General features: G+C 42.2%; 1 protein-coding gene across 1 annotated transcript in view; it reads left to right on the plus strand.

The window, feature by feature from the left end:
* LOC147018647 (sperm motility kinase 2B-like) overlaps positions 1-24,808 on the plus strand; it is an 84,705-nt gene that overhangs the window by 51,842 nt on the left and 8,055 nt on the right. The window contains exons 9-10 of the mRNA XM_085898533.1: positions 8,257-8,338; positions 21,546-21,772. Coding sequence (XP_085754659.1) covers positions 8,257-8,338; positions 21,546-21,772 — 309 coding nt within the window. The remainder of the gene's footprint in view (positions 1-8,256; positions 8,339-21,545; positions 21,773-24,808) is intronic.

Genomic DNA, 24,808 nt, shown 5'->3' on the forward strand with positions numbered 1-24,808 from the left:
CTTGTCGCATGCTTAACCTCCCCACCAAATTTCATCCGGATCTGTCCACAACATTTTGAGATAGCCTGGGGAAAGGCAGATAGACAAACAGACAAACGAACAAGCAAGAAAAAGATGTCATGCCAAGCAGGATACTTGCAAAATCCAAAAAACAAATTTGACTTCAACAATAATTGGTCGTTGAATTCAATGGCCAAATATACAAATGCTCTTCAAATGTCAAGTCAATCAGATGAAAGTTGACAATTTCAGAAATTTGACTAATGTTGACCTCAAAAATAATTGGCTCGTTGAATTCAGTGATCTGAAATTTAAATCCTCTTCAACTTTCAAGTCAATTGGATGAAAATTGAGGTTTTGAGAAATATCACCTTAGTTGTTGATCTTGGGCCTATGTTGACCTTTTGGTCCATGTTGATCTCAAAAATAATTGGCTGCTTGAATTCTGTGACATGAAATATAGATCCTCTTCAAATTTCTAGTCAATCAGATAAAAATTGACGATTTTAGAAATCTCACCAAAGTTGACCTTTGGCCTATGTTGACCTTTTCTTTCATGTTGACCTCAAAAATAATTATGTAGTTGAATTCATTGACCTGAAATATAAATCTTCTTCAAATTTCAAGTCAATCATATCAAAATTGATGATTTTAGAAACCTCACCTAAGTTGTTGACCTTTTGACTTTTGACCTCAAACAATAGGCTTCTTTCTCATGACAAACTCTACCATGTGGTGAAGTTTTGTGAAGATAAGTTTAAAGTTGTGACCTGTATGCGATGTACAGACAGACAGACAGAATAACGAAATCGACTGACCAATATACTTGAAAAATCTTCGATATTGCAAGTAATGAACAAACAGAGAGGGGTGAAAACATAGCCTCTGACACCGGAAACTAGAAGGGCACTCGGTGGAGCACATACCTCCACCACTTAATGCCTAATCCACGAAAACATATCGGGCCCAATACGTTTTTGAAATACCATGCTTTTTATAGTTTTTGGCCCTCTCTCTCTCATTGGTGAAGAATTGTTTAAAAAATTCTAGTAGTCGGATCCAGATCCGGATCTTAATCATAATCTAATCAGTTTTTAGTTGTCTTGATGTTTTTTTTGTCTTGATGTCTTTATGACAAGTTTTTCCTTGTTGACCCTTGGCACATACCCAACCTGCCCACCAAACTTCATCTGAATCCTATACAACTTTTTCAGATATCTTGCACACAGGCAGACAGACAAACCAGAAGAAGACGTCGTGCAGAGCACAATACTTGCAAAATCCAAAAAACAAATTTGACCTCAAAAATAATTGGTGGTTGAATTCAATGACCAAATATGCAACTCCTCTTCAAATTTCAAGTCAATCGGATGAAAATTGAGGATTTCATAAATTCGGCCAATGATGTCCTTTTGATCTATGTTGACCTCAAAAATAATTGGTGGTTTAATTCAGTGACCTGATATGCAAATCCTCTTCAAATTTCAAGTCAATCGGATGAAAATTGAGGATTTTATACAATCTCACCTAAGTTGCTGACCTTTGGCTTTTGTTGACCTTTTGTTTTGGTCTATGTTGACTTTAAAATAATTGGTAGGTTGAATTAAGTGACATTAAATATAATCCTCTTCAAATTTCAAGTCAATCAGATGAAAATTGAGAATTTTAGAAATTCCACCTTAGTTGTTGACCTTAGACCTATGTTGACCTTTTGATCTATGTTGACCTCAAAAGTAATTGGTGGTTGAATTCATTGACCTGATATGCAAATCCTCTTCTAATTTCAAGTCAATGGGATGAAAAATGAGGATTTTATAAAGTCTCATCTAAGTTGCAGACCTTTGGCCTTTGTTGACCTTTTGTTTTGGTCTATGTTGACCTTAAAATAATTGGTAGGTTGAATTAAGTGACAATGGTGTCGATTGTGCAACTGTGCAACTGCACACATTCCTGTGCTCAATAACAAGGCTGCCTCTCTGTGAATTGGATTAAAGTATCGAATGCTGAAGCAGCATTAGCCCATGTTATTTTTTTTACCTCTTCACAAACATCTTTTTCTGATTCTTTGTCACTTTCGCTTGGGTTTCTGTGGATGAAGTGTACTGTACATAAGTTCAGAATTATTTTAAACTTCCGTCACTTCAACTTGTTTGTCCACTTCAACCCTATCTTGTGTGTCATCATCACTGAGCTTCCACGGTGGGTTTGTGGAGGTCGCATTCTTTACCTTCAGTCATTATGTCTGCTATGATATTTTTTTTTCTGCATGTGTGATGGAATCAATGATGGAAAATTTCCTTGAACATCCAAGTATTACTTTGCGCTTTGTATTCTACTGGGAAATGTGTTTGGCCTTGAAACAGTCTTGGCCAATTAGATTTACAGATCACGGAAATTTTCACTCAATGAGTCACGGCGGTATTAGCACAGGTGAGCACAGATAAGCACAGTCACTCGATCTTTATTTTGTTTAAATCCCGAAGCATTTGTTTCACCAGCACCAGCAAGTCAAACACCGCCAGAAAAGGTCCATCTCATCCGCGTTGAATATTTTATCTGGTGACGATTTGTGTTCTTCCGCTAATTTATTAAAGGACTTGTAGTATTTTTCTGCTGATTCATGGACCACCGATTTCTTCTCACCTGATACATCAAGTCTTATTCCATGACAGAGTTTGAAGCAGGAGAGCAAGCCATCAGAAAAGGCATAGGGTTCATTTGGATGCATTTCATTATAAAAAATATTTGGCATTTCCGAGTGGAAGTGTCCCAGAGACAGTGATACCTTCAGAATGTTTTGGTGGAAACCAATTGTATAACATGGCCTATAACTGCTCCAGTTTAGGTTTATGTTGAGTATTCCGCTTTTCCACCGATTTATATGTCTCCGAACTTGCAGTGAAATGCAGTAACTTTTATTTTTGTGCCTTCATGTTGTAGATGGTAGAGGAACCTCCATTGTACTCCTTCATCAGCAAGTTCCTATTTTCCCCCTTCTGCAATCTCTTGCAAATGTCAATCCTCTCATGCAAAGTCAAAACCACCCTCTTATGTTTTTCATCCTTTATTGTAGGATGTTTACTCAATGCCATATAGCCTGGTGTTGGCGCAGTGGTTAGGGCAGCGGCTTGGGATCCAAAAGGTCTTGAGTTCAAGCCCCGTTGGACCACTGAATTAATACACCAGGGGGTTGACTCAGCCTGTCATCCTTCCGAGGTCGGCGACATGAGTACCAGTGTACTGGGCCGGTGTATACCCCGGTTAAAATAGGTGTACCATATCCCTGTATCGTAAGAGGCGACCAGGGTTGTGTCAGGAAGGGCATCCGGCGTAAAACATGTGCCAAATCACTATGCGGATTATACGGATGATCCGCTGTGGCGACCCCTAACGGGAGGAGCCAAAAGAAGAAGAAGAAGAAGGTCAGAAAATCAGGATTCGCAAAGATATGTTGTGGCGAATTGAATGAGCATTACGGATGCCTTCTTGCTGAGTAGTGGAGACGCATCCTGAACAGACAGCCAGAAGGTGGAGTGGTCTTCTTTGTAACTGAACACCAGCTTCATTGCTTTTGAAACCTTCAACTCTGCTAGCCCCTCTGCTTCGTCTTCAGTAGGTTCAATTTTGGCGTGAAACGGGTCTTTGTGCCACGGAACATCCAACGGTGCATCGTCAAAATACGATTTGAACTCAGCGGAGAGATTGTCGAGATGTCTAGCGATGCAATCTTTGATGCCGACGGGAAGCTCAATCCTCTGCGTCTGCAGGTGCTCGTCGAAGAAAGGAAACGAGGCAGTGGACCCGGCCTTGATTCGTGCCTGCCAGACTTCCATTCTAGCAGACAGTCCGGCAAGCTTGTCTTGAACGTCACTGACTGTCACATCACGGCCTTGCAAGGACTGGTTCATTTCGTTGAGTCGGCCGAATATATCGGCCAGGTAGGCGAGCATCATGACAAACTCTTCATTGTCTAAGTGGACATGGAGGTTGTTTTCGTTGTCTCGCAGGAAGATTTCCACCTCAACCTGGAGTTCATACAGCCGAGAGAGGCATTTCCCCCTCGGTAGCCAATGGACTTTGGTGTGGAACAGAAGTCCAACATGTTCCGCTCCCATTTCGTTGGCCAGGAGTTGGAAGAGCCGATGATTTTTGGCCTTCGCACGAATGAAGTTGATCACTTTGACCGCGACGTCCATGACTTCCAGCAAACGAGGCGGAAGAGTCTTTGACGCAAGAGTGTATCGGTGTAGCGAACAGTGGGAGGACGTCACATGGGCCATTCGTTCTTCACAAGCGTGACGAACCCTCCTTTGACGCCGACCATCGCTGGGGCACCATCAGTACAAATGTGCTTGAAATTCTGCCAACCGAGTCCATTAGCTTCAAAAAAAAAAGAGTCCACAATAGCTTTGATATCTGCCGCTGTCGTTGTGGTTGGTAGGGTATTGCAGAACAAGAACTCTTCCTTCATCTTTCCCTTTCTCTCGTAGCGAGCGAAGGCGATCAACTGGCTCTCTGGGGCGGTGTCGGTAGACTCGTCTAATTGAAGGCTAGCCTGGAGTGTGCTTTGTTTGATTTCGGAGCAAATTTGACAGCACACATCAGCGACCATGTCGTCAATCCGTCGTCGGATCGTGTCATTAGAGAGCGAAACTTGCTGGATCTTCTTTTTCGCCTCTGGTCCGATCATCAATTCCACCATTTTCTCTGTACATGGCTTGATAAGGTCCTCAGCAATAGTGTGCGGCTTCTTGCACTTCGCAATTCGGTATGCCACTTAGTAGCTGGATTGAAGAGCAGGTTTTTCTTCTGGCCGGAATCCAAATTTGGGAAGTGTCGCTTCACGGTCATATCGTGATCGTTTCACAGACAGAGCGTCGATATTATCTTCCTTCCTTCCGGGATGCATCTTGTCACGATGGTTTGAAAGTTTGGAAGGATGTAGTGATGCATTTGACATCATGACCGAGCAGTGCAGACATTGTGCGCAGTCCACGCCATCTCGACTGACATTTGTGAATCCAAACTTGACATAGCTGTCATTCCATTTTCGAACCTTCGACATCTGAGAAAAAAATTGAAAAAACAAAATTCTAACGTTTTTGTAATCATTGGTTTACTATGAATGCTCTGTGGGCTCCGCCTTCTCTTTTAAAATCGTGGTTAAACTCATCTACCCTTTTTACTTTGACACTATGACCGGAGACTCGTCACCTTAATTGTACATTACAAGCTTCTGCATTCTGAATCGCAGTTTTTCGGTGTCCGCTCATGGCCCCCCGGTCGAAGGCCGATGGCCCCCTTGGGGGGGCCACGGGCCCCCGGTTGAGAAATGCTGATGTAGAGATTATCATAATGGGAGGAAATTGAACAAAATAAATGCAAGTGAAAGTGTTCATAAAAGTAAATTGGTGGATGAGGATCAGGGGTGACGTGGTGAGGTCTTGCCTGCCAATGAGTGGGACACACGGCACTTGCAACTCTCCAGTCAACCAAGTCAAAGAGGAAGGCACAGAGCCATGATGTGCCCAGGCCAATCAGCCTCCCTCCTACCTATCCTCTTTTCCTGTCCGTTCATTACCCTGTTGTTTGTCACACGATCAGTTCTACCTTGCTGTTCCATGAGCCTTGCTCCTATAAGGAAAAAATATGTCAGAGTACTGGATTTTTTTCATCTAAATATTTTTGTGTGTTGAAGCTTTTAATTGTCACACAGCCTCTAGTTTTTAAACTTGACCAACAAATTGGTTTATTACCCTCACCAAAGGAGAGGGTATTGCAATTGGGTCCTTCCGTTTGTCACTTGCAAAATCGAAGATTTTTCAAGTATATTGGTCAGTCGATTTTTTTGGGTGATTGCTAGACTCCCCTTAGTCTCAGGTTTTCCGTCTGTCTGAATGTATGTCTGTTTGTTTGTATGTAATGGACAGCTCTGGAGGCCAGAGGAGACAACCGATTTTGATGAAACTTTACTGGTAGGTTCATACCAGGATCTAGTTGTATGCTTTTGAGCACCGTTGCTATGGACGCCACCATTGCCTTGCAACGGGACTTTAAAATTTTTGAAAAAATCCGAATTTTTTTTTTTCGAAAATCAAAAATCGCCTTCCGCGTTTTTATGCGCACTATAATCAAACTCTTTGTCAAAAATTTTCAGCCCCATCCATCAAAAACTGTATGACTAGTATGCAATTATATTACTATGTGCTTTCACCCCAACGTTCGCGTTGGGATTCCCCAACGTAGGGTTGGGGAATCGAACACAAATGATGAATGGACAGTTGCTCGTCATGTTCCTATATGGAACAACGAACGACAAAAATGCCATCTGATGTGTTCTCTTATCTGCATATTTCAAATTCACCTTAGTCTAGCGACCACCCATGTCACCTACCGGCTTGTCTGTCTGTTTGTCTGTCTGTCTGTTTATCTGTTTGTCACCGACAGGTCACAATTTTAAACCGATCTTCACGAAACTTCACCACATGGTAGAGTTTGTCCTAAAGAAGAAGCCTATTGTTTTTGAGGTCAAAAGGTCAACATAGGCCAAAGCTCAACAACTTAGGTGAGATTTCTAAAATCCTCAATTTTCATCCAATTGACTTGAAATTTGAAGAGGAGTTGCATATTTGGTCACTGAATTCAACCACCAATTATTTTTGAGGTCAAATTTGTTTTATGGATTTTGCAAGTTTCGTGCTCAGCACGATGTCTTCTTGTTTGTTTATTTATTTGTCTGCACAGAAATTGTGTATTTCTCCACAACCGCCTGTCGGATTGAGACGAAATTTTCACCAATCAGTGCGACTACTCATGTAGAATGTTTTAATGATAATTATGACATAATAGGTCACGTCGTGTGGCAGCTATGTTTGAAAAATGGAAACGCTTTGGACCTCTGAAACTGCACCAATAAAAAATTGAAACTTGGCATATGGCAAGAACTCCTCATGGCGAGCAAGTGATTTTTTTATGATGTCAAAGGTGCCTCATTATGGCGTCATAATTGCATATGCAGAATGCTACATCCAATCAGTACGAAAAATTTTTGGGTCATCTCAGTATAAAATAGTCCACAAAAATTTTTGTTGACATAATCAGTCGTTTGATTCGGCAGCCATATTGTTTTTTTTGTAAAAAAAATCCTTCAAAAATCTTTTCTGAAATGGCTGAACAGATCAAGGCAAAACTTTGCACATACAACCACCTATCCATGAGGAACAAAAGGGTCACACATATGTCATTGGTCATGCGCTTTGGCAGCTATATTGGATATACCCTAAAACATAAAAATCTTCTCCAGAATGTGTGGACAGATCGAGGAGAAACCACATAAATGTTCCCCAAGGCATGTGTGTATGAGTTTACTCAAGAATAATTGGTCATGTGGTTTGGCAGCCCTATTGGATTAAAGAAAAATATTAAATGTTTTCCCTGGAACCACTTAATCAATCGAAGTGAAACTTCAAAATTATGACCCAGTGGTGATGGGGAATGCACGTTTTAAATTTCAACTTGATCGGACACATGGTCTGGCAGCCGGAGTTATTTAATTTTTTGATCTTGGTTCTTATTTTGTTTTGTTTAAAAAAATAAAAATAAATTGAATAAGGCTCACTTGGCTGTGCCTGGATGGGTTTGAGGGTAAGTAGCACCTGAAATGCAAATGCTATCTAATTTCCTCCTGATGACTTCATCATTGTTTTGTGCTTGTTTGGGTTCCTTCTGATTTCTCCAATGCAGGACTGCACCTATTTGGTCTTCCATTTGATTTGAATTGAATTAATTTTAATCCCATTCTGAATTCAATTGAATAATAGTAATTAAAAAAACATCATGGGTCAGGGCAGGTGTCCAATCAAAGTGGGGGTTGCATCAAAGCGGGACGTCTTGGAACCCAGTCATCACTGCCAGCAGTTATAAAGTGACAGTTCTAATTATGTCTCTTATTAATTACGTAACACACCGTTACATAAACGCCACACAAAATACACCACACAAAATACACCACACAAAAGAAGTCTTGGTGAGGGTCTGCAATCTCTGATTGCTCTTTTTGTTCTTGTTATTTGTGTCGTTTGTGTGGTATGTGTTTGGTTTTTATGTTCGTTCAGTGTTGAATGGAATTTTGATATGATTAATCACGATGGCATGAGTAACAAATTCTGTGCTTCGTGTGTACCAAACGATGTGTGTGCAGAGCTAATTACATTCATATGATAAAGTGATACTCTGATATATTATACTGTCTTGCAGGCAGAACGAAAGAACACGATTTTCTTTAAACGCATTCGGCATTTTCTTCAAAGACCTTTTCAATGTTATCTGAAACGTCAAGGTAGGAATATCAGCATTAAGAAGAGCAAAAAACCCCTTTGGTACATGCATGTCATCAATTTATTTTCTTCGGACAGCACTGCTGATCCATGTTCAGCTTTGTTGATCCATGCTCAGCATTGCTGATCCATGTTCAGCTTTGTTGATCCATGTTTAGCTTTGTTGATCCATGTTCACTGAATGAAATGAGTAGTGATGAGTTTATTATATTTTTAAGGACTCAGGTTGGTTGGTTTGGGCTCCAGAAAGATGTGTCCAGACCAACCTGAGCATACTGGAAGAGTGCCATTGCTCTCATGCATTTGGATAATTTCTCTGAATCCTTACTTTAGATTTTGATGTGGTCGATACACTTTGGTACATCATGGGTGATGAAGGTTGTGGTCAAGTTTAATCAGAATTGTGTGCAGTTTCGGAGAAGAGAGCAAATACCTATTTTGGGGGGGTCAAACAACACCCCCCTCCACCGCACACACCCTTAATGAGCACAGATGTTGATGTGGTCAATACACCTTCGTTCGGCATCAGATATGAAGCTTGTGGCCAAGTTTCATCAAAATCGAGTGTTTGGTTCAAGCAAAAGTGACTGAAGTGTTTATGGACAGACTCACTCACTCACTCACTCACTCACTCACTCACTCACAATCTCACGAGACTAAAGTCCAGGTACGCTAATAAGTAAAACGAGCAGTACATGCACATATCCATCTGGACTAATAAAATGGTGTGTGTGTGTGTGTGTGTGTGTGTGTGTGTGTGTGTGTGTGTGTGTGTGTGTGTGTGTGTGTGTGTGTGTGTGTGTGTGTGTGTGTGTCCTCCATAACTCCAAAACTATAAAACCTCATAGCCTGAAATTTTGCATGCATATGAAGGAAACTCCAAGGAAGTGCAAGAGTGAAAATTGGGTGTTTTGGTTAATTAAAACACCCCTTTTAAAGATAACTAACGGCTTAATGTAATTATGTCCATCATCAGGCGATCTTCGGCCAACTCGCTGTCTGGGGTCTTAAGGTGTTTCCTGGGTAACCTCGCAGGGTCTGAAGTTGCGTGGTGTTGGTTTGATGGTTAGGGTGGTGGGCTTGGGATCCTTGGATCCTGAGTTCAAATCCCACTTTCTGTTGAATTAATACCAGGTGGGGTTGATGCTGCCTGTCATCCTTCTGAGGTCGGCAAAATGAGTGCCAGCATGCTGGTATACTGTGTCGGAGTGGCGATCCGTCCGGGATTGTGGCCAATAGCCAACGAGACTGCTTCGGCAACACCAACACTCTGCACAGAGTATGGTCCCAATGGATGGATGGTCTGAAGCTGCCATGATTTCTGGCCTGCTCAACCATGTTTTGACTTGGAACAGGCTGCAACGATTTATTAACGATCATTTATTTTTCACTTTCCTCACTCATATAGAATGCCTGTTCATCATAGCTACGGACCGTTGTGTACATCGCTTTTGTTAGTACTATAAGTTTTCAAATTTGGAGCTTGGAGTGATTTCATGCATTATGAGACGATTTTCTACAATCATCTCTCACGGCCGAATTGAAGTATTTCATCGAAATATTATTTCACTTTTTAGGATTGGATATCGTCCGGACTAAATAAATTTCGAAATCTATTGTGAAATCTGATAATTTAAAGAAATAACGAGTCTTATAACCAAGCCGATATACCTATTTACTTTAAAACAAGCAAAGCCATGTTCCTCCATTACATACACAAGACTAACGGCAGAGGGGGAGCACTCGGTAGAGTGCAAAACCTCCGCCGCCAATACTGCTGGGTCACTGAAGTGAACCTGATATCCTATTCATTGTAGGTCAAAACGGATCAGACTCTACTGAACCACGATTGAATAAACTAAACTATATCGACTGCATGTAGAAATGTCCAAAAAAAAAAAATCGAGATTTTTTTTTTAAAAAGCTGCAAAATTTTTTTTCTCTAACAAATTTTTTTGTTGGGGGTTGGAAATCACTAAAAACATGTAGAAATGCAAAAAAAAAAAAAAGATTTTCAAATAAAATGAAATTTTTTTGAAAAAAAGTTGCAAGATTTTGTTTTTTTTTCTCTCTAACAATTTTTTTGGGTGGAGGGGGGTTGGAAATCACTTAAAACATGTAGAAATGCAAAAAAAATTCAAATATTTTTGAAGTAAAATGAAATTTTTTTGAAAAATAGTAAAATTTTCCAAGTTTTATTTTATTTTCTCCAACATTTTTTTTTGGTTGGAAATCACTTAAAACATGTAGAAATGCAAAAAAAAATTCAAATATTTTTTCAAAATGGCCGCTATAGCGGCCATATTGGATTTTGGACCAAGTCCAAAATCTAATGGCATGATCCTTGGACCAGACCTAACCCCCCCACCAAGTTTCGTCGAAATCCGTCGAGGAATTTTTCTGTAAAACTGTTCACAAACAAACAAACAGAAAGGGGTGAAAACAGTAACCTCCGATCTTCGATGGCGGAGGTTAAAAATGTGTAATTTCCAAAGCGTTAAACTTATCTTTTTCTACTGTTTGGAGAATTGAAAAGAGTAAACATAAATTTAGGACCGTAACAAAATTAACCAGCTTCATTGAGCTATATGATTTAACGCATTCACTGCAAGACCTCACACCCTGTCCCCCAGAGGGACTGCCGATCCATAGCGGCTGTCAGACATGTCTATTTTTTCCGGATGTTTCGCGAGGTCCTCTTCAGGGAATCAAACCAAATCTGGTAAAAAATAAAAATGGACGTTAAAAAAAAATTGTGGATTTTCTGCAATGTTTATTTCAGGGAACCAGCTTCATTGAGCGATACGATTCAATGCATTCATTTGAATGCTTGTTCATAATTGCTACGAATCGTTGTGGACATCACTTTTGTTAGTGCTATAGTTTTCAAATTAGGAGGTAGGAGCGATTTCATGCATTATATGAGACAATTTTCCACGATCTACTTTCACGGACTAATTAAAGTATTTCATCGAAATATTACTTCGCTTTTTAGGATCGGATATCGTCCCGACTCGGTAAGTGTCGAAAGTGTCAGTCCTGGAATAGTTTACAGTAAATAAGTAAATCATTGGAGGTGGTGTGTCGGTTCTGGAATCGTTTAAGGTAAATAAATAATTGGATGTCGTATGTCGATCCTGGAATTGTTTAAGTTAAATACATAATTGGATGTCGTATGTCGATCCTGGAATCGTTTACAGAAAATAAATCATTGGAGGTGGTGTGTCGGTCCTGGAATCGTTTAAGGTAAATAAATATATAATTGGATGTCGTCTGTCGATCCTGGAATTGTTTAAGTTAAATAAATAAATAAATGGACGTGGTGTGTCGGTCCTGGAATCGTTTACAGAAAATAAATATATAATTGGAGGCAGTGTGTCGGTCGTGGAATCGTTTGCAGAAAATAATGATATAATTGGAAGTGGTGTGTCAGTCGTGAAATAATTTACGGTAAATAAATAAATAAGTGGATGCGGTGTGTCGGTCCTGGAATCGTTTAAGGTAAATCTATACTAATAAAAGGTAGTGTCTGTGTGTCCGTGTGTCTGTCTGTCTGTCTGACTCAGTCTTCAGATGGGGTTACATAATGTGGAATGGAGTTCTCCCAGAGCGGGCTCAAAGTATCCACCTTCATTTTAGTGAGGGGTCACGATCCATTGACCAAGCTGAAGTTTTTTTGTGTATGTGGGTTTCAGAAGGTGAAACGAATCTCTCCCAGGTCTCGAAGTATCCACCGTCGTGTGTGTGTGTGTGTGTGTGTGTGTGTGTGTGTGTGTGTGTGTGTGTGTGTGTGTGTGTGTGTGTGTGTGTGTGTGTGTGTGTGTGTGTTTGTGTGTGTGTTTTATCTCCATATATGGGTTCCAGAAAGTGGAATGTGTGTACAGCTGTTCTGACACTTTTTTTTTTCGTGTTCGGTTATGAAGCATCATGAATCATTCTCTTTGCTAACCGCACCACCACCCCTCACCTGTATATTTTTTTTTCCTCATCTCCCCCACCCTTTTCTCTCACTCTGTCCCCTCCACCCTCCCCCTTATCACCCAAAACCTGCCTCCCCCCCTCTCTCTCTCTCTCTCTATCTCTCTCTCTCTCTCTCCCCCCTCTATCCCCCTCCCCACTTTATTGACCCGTCAGCGAAGTAACGGGTTGTGATTGCTAGTATATACTACAGGGGCCTGGAAAGTATTTTTGGATGAATTATGAAGCCCCCTACCAAGAATGCTACATTTAGATGAATTAGGAATTATGTCGAAACAATTTTTCCAAATGAATTTTTTTATTCATAACTGAAAAGATAAAACTAAATACTAACGAGTATAGTTGAAGGAAGTTACAATGTCAGGAATAGCTGCAAAAAAGCATGCACAAATCAAAATTCACTGGTTGCAAAAGTATTCAACCCCTCATATCAGGTCAGTACTTGGTGGAAGCACCTTTTACAGCAATGACTGCTCTGAGTCTTCTTGAGTAGATCTCTACCAGCTTTGCAGTGAGATGGTGAAATCTTCATTTGTTCTTCACGTCAGAATTTCTCTCGTTCTGCCAAGTTTTTGGAGATCATCGATGGACTGCAATCTTCAAGTCTTGCCATAAATGTTCAATTGAGTTCAAGTCAGGACTTTGACTGGGCCACTGAGGAACATTTATTTTCTTCTTATTCAGCCACTCCAGTGTGGCTTTGGCTTTGTGCTGTGGATCATTCTCTCCTCCACAGTTTCAGATTCATTTCTGACTGAAGCAGGTTTTCATCAAGGATTCTCCTGAACGTTGCACCATTCATTGTCCCTTCTAGTCTGACGTGCTTGCCAGTCCCTGCTGATGAAAAGCAGCCCCATAACATGTTGCTGCCCTTCACCATGCTTAACTGGGTGATGTGCAGTTCGGCTTCCGCCAGACGTAACACTTTTAATTGAGACCAAAACCAGGGGTGCAAATTAACATTTTTATCCACCGGCCAGCAGGGCCGGTGACTAGAAAAAGTTACCGGCCCAGCAGAATTTCTACCGGCCCGATAAAATAAAGACAAAAGTCAATTTGATATCAAACACTTTTTAATATACTCACATGAGTGAGTTTGATGAGTGAGGTTGGTTGGATGAGTGAGGTTGGTTGGATGAGTGAGTTTAATGAAGGAGGTTTTCAGAATGAGTGAGTTTGATGGATGAGGTTGGTTGGATGAGTGAGTTTGATGGATGAGGTTGGTTGGATGAGTGAATTTGATGAGTGAGGTTAGTTGGATGAGTGAGTTTAATGGAGGAGATTTGGTGAATGAGTGAATTTGATGGAGGAGGTTGGGTGGATGAATGAATTGGATGAGTGAGTTTAATGGAGGAGGTTTGCAGAATGAGTGAGTTTGATGGAGGAGGTGGGGTGGATGAGTGAGTTGGATGGATGGATGAGTGAGTTTGATGAGTGGGGTGGGGGTGGGGGAATGATGCAGGGAGGAGGAGGTAGTGGGTGATGGGGGGGACCTTTTTGTGTGGGTGATGGGGGGCAGGGGGTTGTGAGTAGTGCTGGGGGGCATTTTTGTGGGTGATGGGGTGGTTGTGGCTGATGGACGATGGGGGGGGGGGTTGTGGGTGATGGACGATGCGGTGGAGGGGGGGTTGTGGGTGATGGACAATGGTGGGGGTACTACTCGTCCACCCAACATCACATATAAACTCGCTCATCAAACTCACTCATTCACCCAACCTCACCCATCAAACTCACTCATTAACCCAACCTCACCCATCAAACTCACTCATTTACCCAACCTCACCCATCAAACTCACTCATTTACCCAACCTCACCCATCAAACTCACTCATTCATCTCACTCGCTCATTAACCCAAAAGCCTCATCAAACTCACTCATTCACCTAACCTCACCCATGAAACTCACTCATTCACCCAAATTCACTCATTTAACCAACCTGGGCATGAGAAAATGCGTCCAAACCGCGCTAAACCGTCAAATCTCGCGCAATCACGCGTGACTTGGAACGAGATGAAAACAGACAAAATGGCCGCCGCAGAATCACCGGTGATTTCTACGGATTTCTGTGGACAAAAACAGTAGTTCAAGTTGAGAAAACTAGTAGAGAAGCTCGTACAAATTGTACAAAATAACAGGAATCACCAGTGATTCACCAGCCAGGCAGGTAAGGCAGTACTGCCCAGCACAAAAGTTCGGCACCATTGGCGACCGGGCGGCCGTTAATTTGCACCCCTGAAAACGTTCAATTTTTGGCTCGTTTGACCACAAAACATTCCTCCACATGCCTGCAGCATCATCAGATGCTTTTTCTCAAACTCCATACGAGCTTTTAGATGTGTCTCTTTCAGTAATGGCTTCTTTCTTGCCACCCATCCACAGATACCAGCTTTGTGAAGGGAATGGGATATTTTTGATTTAACACTGACCCCCATCTCAGACAGACATAAAGCCTTGCAGATCTTTCAAAGGCCTTGTTGGATTTACAGTGGCATCCTGAACCAGTTTCCTGCTTGCCCAGCTGCTGAGTTTGGATGGGCGACCTGATCTGGGTAGAGTCTGGGAGGAATGATACGTCTTCCACTTCTTATTGATGGATTTCACCGTACTGAAAGGGATAATGAGTGACTTTCAAATCTTCTTCTAACCCTCTCCTGAATAGTGCTTCTCCATAACTTTATGTCAAACTTCTTTGGAAAGCTACTTGGTCTTCATGTTTGCCTTGTTCGTTTACCAAGTGAGTTGAACCTTAAACTTCTTCGATAAGTAGGGGATCTAATTTTTTTAAGTTAAACCACCAATACCTGTTACACTTATTTTGTAACCTTTCAAATAAATAATTTTCTCCTGAAGTGATTTCGGGTGAATTTGACAAATGGTTTGAATATTTATGCATTTGGGAATCAATTGATTTTTTTTTCTGTTAATCTAACTTATTCACATTTTATCTGCGTTTTTATCTTTATCATTTTGGAGTAGTATGTGAAGACTATATATTACGTTTTCTTTGAAAGCATCATGAAATAAGCTCAGGTAGCATTAAAATGTGAAAACTTTGTCGGGAGGGGGGGGGGGGAGAGAAAGAGAGAGAGAGACAAACACACAGAGACACACACACACACACACAGAGGCAGGGAGAGAATATATGTTATGCTTTGTGAACAACACACACCATACCACACATGCTTGGCCGATATCGGCAATTTTTCAGGAATCGGCAGGTTGGAGTTAGTATGATTACCGACTGCAATACGTACTGTATACAACCCAGAAACCTTGAGTAGCTTTCACCGAAAAACGATGTTTCTTTTATATAGACATTTCAGGGAGATGTTAACAAACATTAATCTTTATAAATAGCTGCGTGTGATGGGTGGAAATAAATTTGGCTCAGTAATTTAGAAAATACGTTGATACGACAAATGGCTCAGAAATCGGGCATTATATCAAATGTAAAATCAAATGTATTGTTGCGAATTCGCGCCCGCCGGCGTGCGATCGACCGCGTGTAGCCAAAAGCGGCCGCCTCGCCCACCGGAACGGACAATTCAGTCGTGACCCTCCAGGAACTACCGCCCAGAGCCAGTCACGGGTGGGGGTTTAACCTCACCACAACTCAGTCCGCATTCTACCCTCGCGAAATAGGGTCCGATCGCCGAATGGTCGAGTTACCTAAGTACTCGCGCGAGTAGCGTACCGAGGAGTTGTACCACGCCACAGGCCGACTCCGGACACGAACCACTTAAGCGGTTCGTTCCGTATTACAGGGATAACCGAGCGGAGTTATCGTCGGCCTTGACGGTTCCGATTAATTACCTGGCGTTTTAAACCCACTATCAATCCCTTACGTGATGCAAGATGGAGATTTCAATAAGGGGAGAAAAGACGCAACAAAACGGGGAACAGTTCACACAATGCACATTTAATGCACGTAAACGAAAAGCACGTATTTACAGTTGCAGCAACAATTAATCATTCACGTATACAGTCAAACAAGGAACAAAAGCAAGAACGGATGCAGAATTACAACTGAATATTATTATTTACACAAGCACACTTATACAGCTCTAAACTTGACGGACTGGCGCCACACGCACACATTTACACAAAAAGCAAAGGAAAAAGAAAGTCGTGACTTCCCTGCACGTCGTCGAGTCCCCCTCCCCGCGACCTCAGCATGGTCGCGCCTGGTTCAAATCTCCCTCGCGGCCGGCGAACCCTCTCCGGCACTCCTCGTCCGGACGCGTAGGCTCGTGCCCCACAGCCGGCTCTGCCACGTCTCACGTCCGCGCCTCCCGCGTGGCAGGCCGCTCGCTAAGCCGCGAGCGCAGGACCAAGATGACAGGAGACTCAGCAACAACGAGTGAAGAAGAGAGAGGAGAAAAGAAGAGGGTGCGCCCCGCCCATGTCCGTCTTTTTTATTGAGCGTGGCTCCGCCCGTCGCTCCGCCCCGTTCTCGGCTCCACCTCCCTTTGAGGCGTTTCGAGAAGCCTCTCGAAATGGGGCGTGCCCTCACTCTGACCGCCTCACGCCGCGCATCCACCAATCGGGAGCGAGCCGCCGCACCCTCCCTCCACACCGAGTGTGGTGGGGGGGATTCAGGCGGAAGCATCAGGTGGGGAAAACCCCACAGGCTCCACAAGTGCTTTTTGTTCTTGCACGCGCCCGCACGGTGCTCGTTGAATGGCGAGTGGCGAAGATGTGGTATCGTAGTTGTGGAAGGTGGTGTCGTGTAGTGAATGGCGTGATCGTGAGATGTTGGTTGTGGCGATGTTCGTTGTTGTACTTGCACCAAATTAATAATAACCAAAGAAAAACGACTAACTGAAGGATCGCAGCCCGAATGGATCACATAAATTCCCTCTATACAACGGGTTTGGGCTAACTACACATGGACTTATTGATATATCTCAACTGAGGACTCTTTATGGTGAAATGCGAATTTCCACAATCGTGACAATATTTTGCTTTGAAACTCATAAAGAGAAACATATAAACTTTGTAAAGCAAATCCGGTAGCCAAAGGCTTTAGAAACAGTCGCGAAGACAAAGGAAAACCTGAGAACCTCCATAAAACGGGATTAAACTTTGCCCCCATGGCACCTGTAACAGGCGTGGCATGTCCATACAGATATATATGTACCTCTACCTTGTAGTAACTATGGACTCTACGTCCCGATCGGGACATGAACTGTCCAGCTATCAACTGACACAAACTGTACTGCACAGCTCGGTAAGTGGCTTCAGCACTCAAGCAAGCACTCCAATGGAATGCCTGGCTTGGCAAGCAATTATCAATTGCTGTCTACAACTAGCATCCGAAAACGCCCAGGCAATGTCTGAATCGGACAAATCTACACTTTTTTTTTTTTTTCGGAGTCGGAACTGCTTATACTTTCATATCTGGAGCTCACATTTTGTAATTCTGCTAGGTTTAAGAGATTATCTTGGTTATTCATGTGTGCAAATGAAATAAAGCCACAAACACTGGCATCTCCAGGCATTTATAAGCACTGCAATATATCCAGCGATTCATAGCTATGATGAACAGGCATTCGATAATGAGTGAGGAAAGTAGGGAAAAAAATAGACTTTATCATTTAGAAATCGTTGCGGCCTGTTCCAAGCCAAAGCGTGGTTGGGCAGGCCAAAAACATTTGGCAGCTTCGGACCCCAGTGAGGTTACCCAGGAAACGCCTGAAGACCCCAGACAGCGAGGTGTCTGAGGATTGTGAAGGATATAATTAAATACTGCCATTAATTATCTTCAAAAGAGGTGTTTCAATAAACCCAAAAAACAATTTTCACTCTTGCACTTCCTTGGAGTTTTCTTAGTATGCATGCAAAGTTTCAGGCTGCTAGGTTTTATGGTTTTGGAGTTATGAAGGAGACACACACATATTGCCTTTTATTTGTAAATGATGGATGTATGCTTTGTTGCAATATAATTATTTTTGTTGTTTATTTTGCAATTGGAATGCCATGCCGTAGAAGGGTCTATTTAGCTGAACAGTCAGTTGATCCGACACAGTTGCCTGGTTCGCTGAGCAACCGCGTTAATCCCCTGCCTCGTACCCCCCTCCCAATGCCCAGTAAGAATACTCTCGTCCACGGCCACGTCATCGTGCAGATTTGGATCTCTGCACCGAATGAGTGGCATGCCGACGGTAATCATGGCATAGATCTTACCTTTAGCTGAGCAACCAAATCCCACATGATGCCGGAACTCAAGCAGTACGAGACTGCGACCAATCTCTATCTCAAAGAGATTGCATTAGCCAACAGATGAAACCATTGGAGCAAGCAAAATAAGTCTGAGACCACGTCCGGTTCATAAGTTTATCCAATAAATAAAATTTGGTGTCGTCTGTCTGACTGTTGGCTTTTTTTGCAAAGACTGCTGGGCTGACAACCACCACATTTGACGCGCAGACCAAGTCCGACCGGGAATTGTCCTGAGGGTATTTTCAACCACCACCTCAGCTTTTAAAGACCCTTAAGACCTCAAAGACCCTTTAGACTCCAAAGACTCTTTCAACCCCAAAGACCCATAAGACCATTACACCCTTCAGACAGATTAAACAGCTTGGACCCTTGACCATTTAGAGGTTTGTACCACTTGGACTTTTTTTAGACCCTTCTTACATGCTTGAGATATTCGAACCTTTGAAGCACACTCCCCACAAACATTTAGAATCTTCTTGCAAAACACAGAGTACTTTTTTTCAGCAAGTAGTGCACAAATTCGACTCACCCAGAGGGTGAGAACTCTGCTATCTATTATCTTACCTGTTGTATGGAGGGATGGGAGTGGGGTGTGAGGAAGCAGGAGGAGGGATGGGGCAGGGTGGGGAAAGGGTGGGAGGAGAGAAGGAGGAGTGGTGTAGGAGGAGGGAGGGCAAAGGTTGGATGGAAGGAATATGGGAGCGATAGAATGAATGATGGAGGTAGGGGGAGGGGAAAGGGTGGGAGGGGAAAGGGTGGGAGGAGGTGGTGGGAGGAGGTTGGGGAGGGGAAAGGGTGGGAGGAGGAAGGGGTGGGATGTGGGAGGAAGATGTGGGAGGAGGTACCCAGTGTTGCTGTGCAACACCGGGCACCTTTCCTTGCTGCAGATAAACGAGGAAGAGTTACCCGTCCCCAGTGACGGGAAAAGCCAGCAAAAATATCCATCCCCAGTGACTGGAAAAGTAAGTTAATCTCGCAATTTTAATTATTTCATCAACTTTAAAATGGTTAATTATGTTGCACTATTAGTTTCACTCAGAGCCAAATCTCTGAACTAGTTCGAACGCCCACAGTGAAATGGTGGTGCAACATCGGGTTGGATTTGTCCAAAAATACGGCAAAATATGCTGTTTGCGAAATAAAATTTGGCATCAACATTATTCATACTTCTTTTTGCATCATTTCAAAAGTGAATGTTGATCTTTTCAAACTCGGCATTGAAAGGGGCTGCCAAAAATGGGATACAGACAAACACATGGACAAACACCATGGTTCACAATATATCATGGATGACTTCCCATCGAAGTTACTTGAACAAAGAAAGAGCCCATTCTGCCCATCAAGCCTGCACAATGGTTGCCAACCTGTGACTTTTTTGTTTTCAGAGTCTAGGCTCGTGGAAGAGCTCGAACACTGAATCCTCAGGACAACAGAACAAAAGGAACAGTAGTGGGGAAAGGGGGGGGGGACGACACCAACAGCGGAGTTGCAGGACAAATAGAGGGAGCGAGATGGAAAAATGTCAAAAGATATGATGGCAATTTGGAAAAGGATTGTGCTGTTGTCTTGTGGTGTCATTCCAAACTCGTCATTCCTTCCTCACTTGTTTGGTTGTGTTTTGGGGGATTCCTGGCTTTACATGTGTTTTTCATTTTTTTTAATGTTCTTTTTTGACGAGTTTAACTCTATTTTCCCGATCTGGATGCCAACGACGTCATCATCCAGTAAATTATATTAAGGTGCGTTTTCATGGAGGGGCCTCCTGACCCCACCCCCCTCAACAATATATCTCATATAAATGTTACCCTGATACCCTCAATATCCCGTTGAATATTCCCGTCCTTTTTGTTTCCACTCAGACATTCTGCTTCCAGAGAGGGGAGGGGCGGTTAATTACATATATATATATATATATATATATATATATATATATATATATATATATATATATATATATATATATATATACACACATTTTTTTTTTTAAAGAAGAAAACACTTCCAACCAAAAATTAAACTACATCGACTCTGCGAACTTCAGCAACAAGCAAGAGCAGACCCGGTCTCAGGCGACATTTTACCCACTTCACAGCAGGTTTCCTTAAGCCAATAGACTTCGAGCCTCGGCACATGTCCGGTTTCTATCTCCGATGTGACTGGTCATTTCCGGTCATGTGCCGGTGCTCGAGGTGAAATGGAGGAGTGTTTTTATTTTGCCAAACCTCAAGGAAATAAACGTCTTTGGGCCGAGCGAACCCTGCTTGTCTTTGTGACGATCAGAGTATTTTGTTATGTGTGTCTGAGGCCTTAAGTCATATGTTATTTAAGGTTCTGTTCATTTGCCTGGACTGTTCAAGGGCGCATATTCGGTAGGGGTGAACTAATTATTGGGATTATGAATTATCATTGTGATGGCTTGTTTTGTATATATGTGCTTCCATCACACCACACCACCAATACTTGTTGAATCTGACTTGTTCTGCTTGCTCACGGTGGTTTCATCTTGTGGTTTGGGGGAAATCTGTTTGAGATAGAGATTGGCCATGGTCTTGAACCACGATGGTTTCTGCATCACGCGGACATTTGATTACTCGGCCAAAGGATAATATCTGTCCAATGTTTGCCTTGGCTTGTCACTCGCCCAGCATGGAGATTTCAATTAGCACGCTAACACGACGCTGGGTGTGGGACCCAATCGGAGATCTCTGTGCTGGGTGGCTGAGCTAGTTGCTAAGCAACTCATCAGATTTGAACCAGGCAACTTGACGGACCGGTGACTGTTACAATACATATAATATTTAAAAAAAAATTGTCTTCACTTCTTCATCAATGAAAACTGTCACAACAACATGATCCAGATAAAAAGTTTGCCCTTTCAATGGGAAATTAGACCTCAACTCAACAAAACATTAAATTTCCAATTCTTCTCTTGGGATTCCAATTGTAGTCTTTTTCATAACTAAAACACATGAGGTACATATGTTTGTGCAAATTGAACTTTCTTTCAAGGAACTTCTTCCAACGTCTGGCCTGCAAAAGAAAACATGGAGGAAGATGAGGAACCACCTTATCATTTAGCTGATAAGGATGAAGACAAAGATGCAACGTCAAGCTCTTCACCTAAGGGACAAGAGGAAGAAAAAATGGAAGGCAATGAACGGGAACTGCAGCAGGTGGAGAATGAGGAGGAAATTGAAATTGAAATTGAAAATGAGGACGATAACCAGAGGGAACAGGTAATTGTGTTGTGTTTTTTATCTTTTTACGGTTAGTCGATTTTTGCAATGTAATGTTATATTGTGCTGGTAAGGTAGAACATTTTGTAAGCGAGCACATTGAATATTATGATGAAAATGGGTTTCTTTTCTGTTAGAAATGGGTTCTTTCCTCCAGGATTTCAAGCAAGCATTATACCACCATATTCTGTTCTCATCCACAATTCTGACCCACGATCTTTATTATCCACCATTAACCATTCATAACTCAATTATTTTACTTGCTCGTTCCAATTTCCTCCCCAAGAGTCATTGTGCTGTCATAGCTTACCCCAAGTGCACACGTTCACCTGGACATTGCCACTCTGGTTGCTCATTTTCCCAAACGGTTGACAACTTTCCCACCTGGATTTGTCTCCACACCACATTTGTCCACAGACTGGTTTCCTCCATCACTGAAGGTGGATGCAGGTTATATTTTCACCCATCAGTTTTTCTGTTTGTACGATATCTCAAAATGTTGTGTACTGATCCGGACGAAACTTGGTGGACAGGTTGGTTGTGCAACAATGATGAATTGATTCAATTTTGCTGAAGATCTGAATCCAGATCAGAGAATTTATTGAATGTTTCTTCACTAATGAGTGCGCTAAAAAACTATATATGGTACGATATCTCAAAAAATTATGAATTGCAACCAACTTCACTAATGAGTGCGCTAAAAAACTATATATGGTACGATATCTCAAAAAATTATGAATTGATTCGGACAAAACTTGGTGCAGATTGGGTGTGTGACAAGGACGAATCGATTCGATTTTGGTGAAGATCCAAATCCGAATACAAGAATTTTTAATTCTTTAAGTTATTCTTCATCATTGAGAGATGGGACCAAAAACGATATATAATGCGATGGTTTTTGGGACATCACCTCTGGATAACTCCAAGAGGACGGCATGTATTTAAGAGACCACAATCGCCAGTTGCTCCAGAACTTCCCACGGGATTCCATGCTCAGAGTTGTGTTACCATATGCAAAAGCCCAAGTGGATACCGTACCGGCAGTTATGCAAAAGACCTTAGTCCACCGGCCAAGCAGAACCAACGTCATGTAACCACGTCTGAGATTGAACTTGGATAACGAATCTAAGCTGGCCAAATGCCTCAGCAGTCTTATGCTGTCATCAGAACAGAGAGAATAAGTAAGGACACTTTCTTAAAGAAATGGCCATTAGTTGCAAGAACAAAAATCCAAGTATTCCCAATGGCAGGTGAAACAAGTACTTACAAGCAGAGAAAACAATGGAAAGACGTGTACAACAATTACATCACGTGGACATTCCCCCTTATCCCTGACGCAACAGACCCGCTCTCATTTATCAATGACTTAACACCCCACAGTACATATGCTGGCATCATGCATCCGATGTGGAAGGGAGAGGTGAGTACTTGGCAAAGAATGATGGGATGAATAATTGGCAATGAAGATGAGCTGAGATAGAAATAAATAGGCGGGGATACGACGGACCCCTTGCACACCTTGCACTTGTTGACTCTGGCTCCAACGTCCTGACTGAAACCGGGACCACCCCTCCCCCACCCCCCTCCACCTGCAGCACCGGTGTTTTCCCGTGGGGCAGTGATGTCACTCGCGGCACATATTGAATGCGTTTCCTGATGGGACACCTGGACACCAAAGAGGAAGCATAAGATCCAGCTATGAAATTCCAGCGGAGCTTCTGAATCATGAACAGCATGTCGTCATCATAGAGCTCACAGACCTGTTCAATAAGGTCTGGAAAATGATAGTTGTTTCAACTGAGTGGAGACGAGGGTAATCATTCGGCTACCAAAAAGGAAATCTTCATGACTGCAACAATTGGAGAGGTATAACACTCCTATCTGTATCTGGTAAAGTTTCTTGCACAGTGCTCCTTAACAGATTAATGGAAGATGTGGAGGAAATCCTTCGTGAGGAACAGTCTGGTTTTCGAAGATCATGCACAGAGCAGATTTTCACATTGAGGAACATCATTGAACAGAGAATGGAATATCAGAAGCCACTCACTATCAACTTCATAGACCTCAAGAAAGCCTTTGATAGCATCCACTGACAGTCATTATGGATCATGAGAACACTATGGAAACCCACAGCAATATATCGATATCGTTAAAGCTCTGTACCAAAACTCCAATTGCTGCATCAAAACCAGCTCTGGGACTACACACTCATTTGATATTGTTACAGGAGTATGCCAAGGGTGTATACTCTCCCCTTTGCTCATCAATTTGTTATTATCCCCTGCCAACCAACAAAGTTGGCGGGGGATATAGAAATGGGGTCCGTCCGTCCGTCCGTCACATTTCGTTTCCGGAGCTTAACTACAAATCCCCTCAAGATATATTTATGAAATTTGGTGCACATATCAAGCAAGTGGTGAACTGTTGCCTTTTGATATTTTCTAATTTATAGGTCACATGGTTTGGCAGCCATGTTGGATTCAACAAAAATATTAAATAATGTTTTCTCTGGAATCGCATAACCTAACGAAGCGAAAATTTGCAACTATCATCTTCCATCATGTCCACATACATAGTAAAAATTATGATGTCACAAGTCACATGGTTTGGTGGCCATCTTGGATAGAAAAACGCACCTCATCCGATTAACACAAAACTTCACACACGTATTCCACTGGAGGATTGGAGGCAGAATGTAAATTTATGATGTCATAGGTCACATGGTTCGTCAGCCATCTTGGATTGAAAATTAATTAACTTTAAAAATCTTCTTCAGAACGGCTGGACAGATTAAGGCAAAATTTCACATACACTCTCCCCAAAACATCCTTTGAGAAGTTTGTTAATTTCTAATTGATAGGTCACATGGTTTGGTGGCCATATTTAATTTACCCTAAAACCTTCAAACATCTTCTTCTCCAGAACGGCTGGTCAGATCAAGGGGAAACTTCACATACATATTGCACATGCTTAGGGAATATAAGTTTGTTAATCCTCATTTACTATGGCGGGGGATATCGAAGACTTTGTCTTCAA

This window comes from Eptatretus burgeri, chromosome 10, assembly GCF_056783735.1.
Source record: "Eptatretus burgeri isolate ZD-2024b chromosome 10, Ebu_testis_v1, whole genome shotgun sequence".
Classification (NCBI taxonomy): Eukaryota; Metazoa; Chordata; class Myxini; order Myxiniformes; family Myxinidae; genus Eptatretus; species Eptatretus burgeri.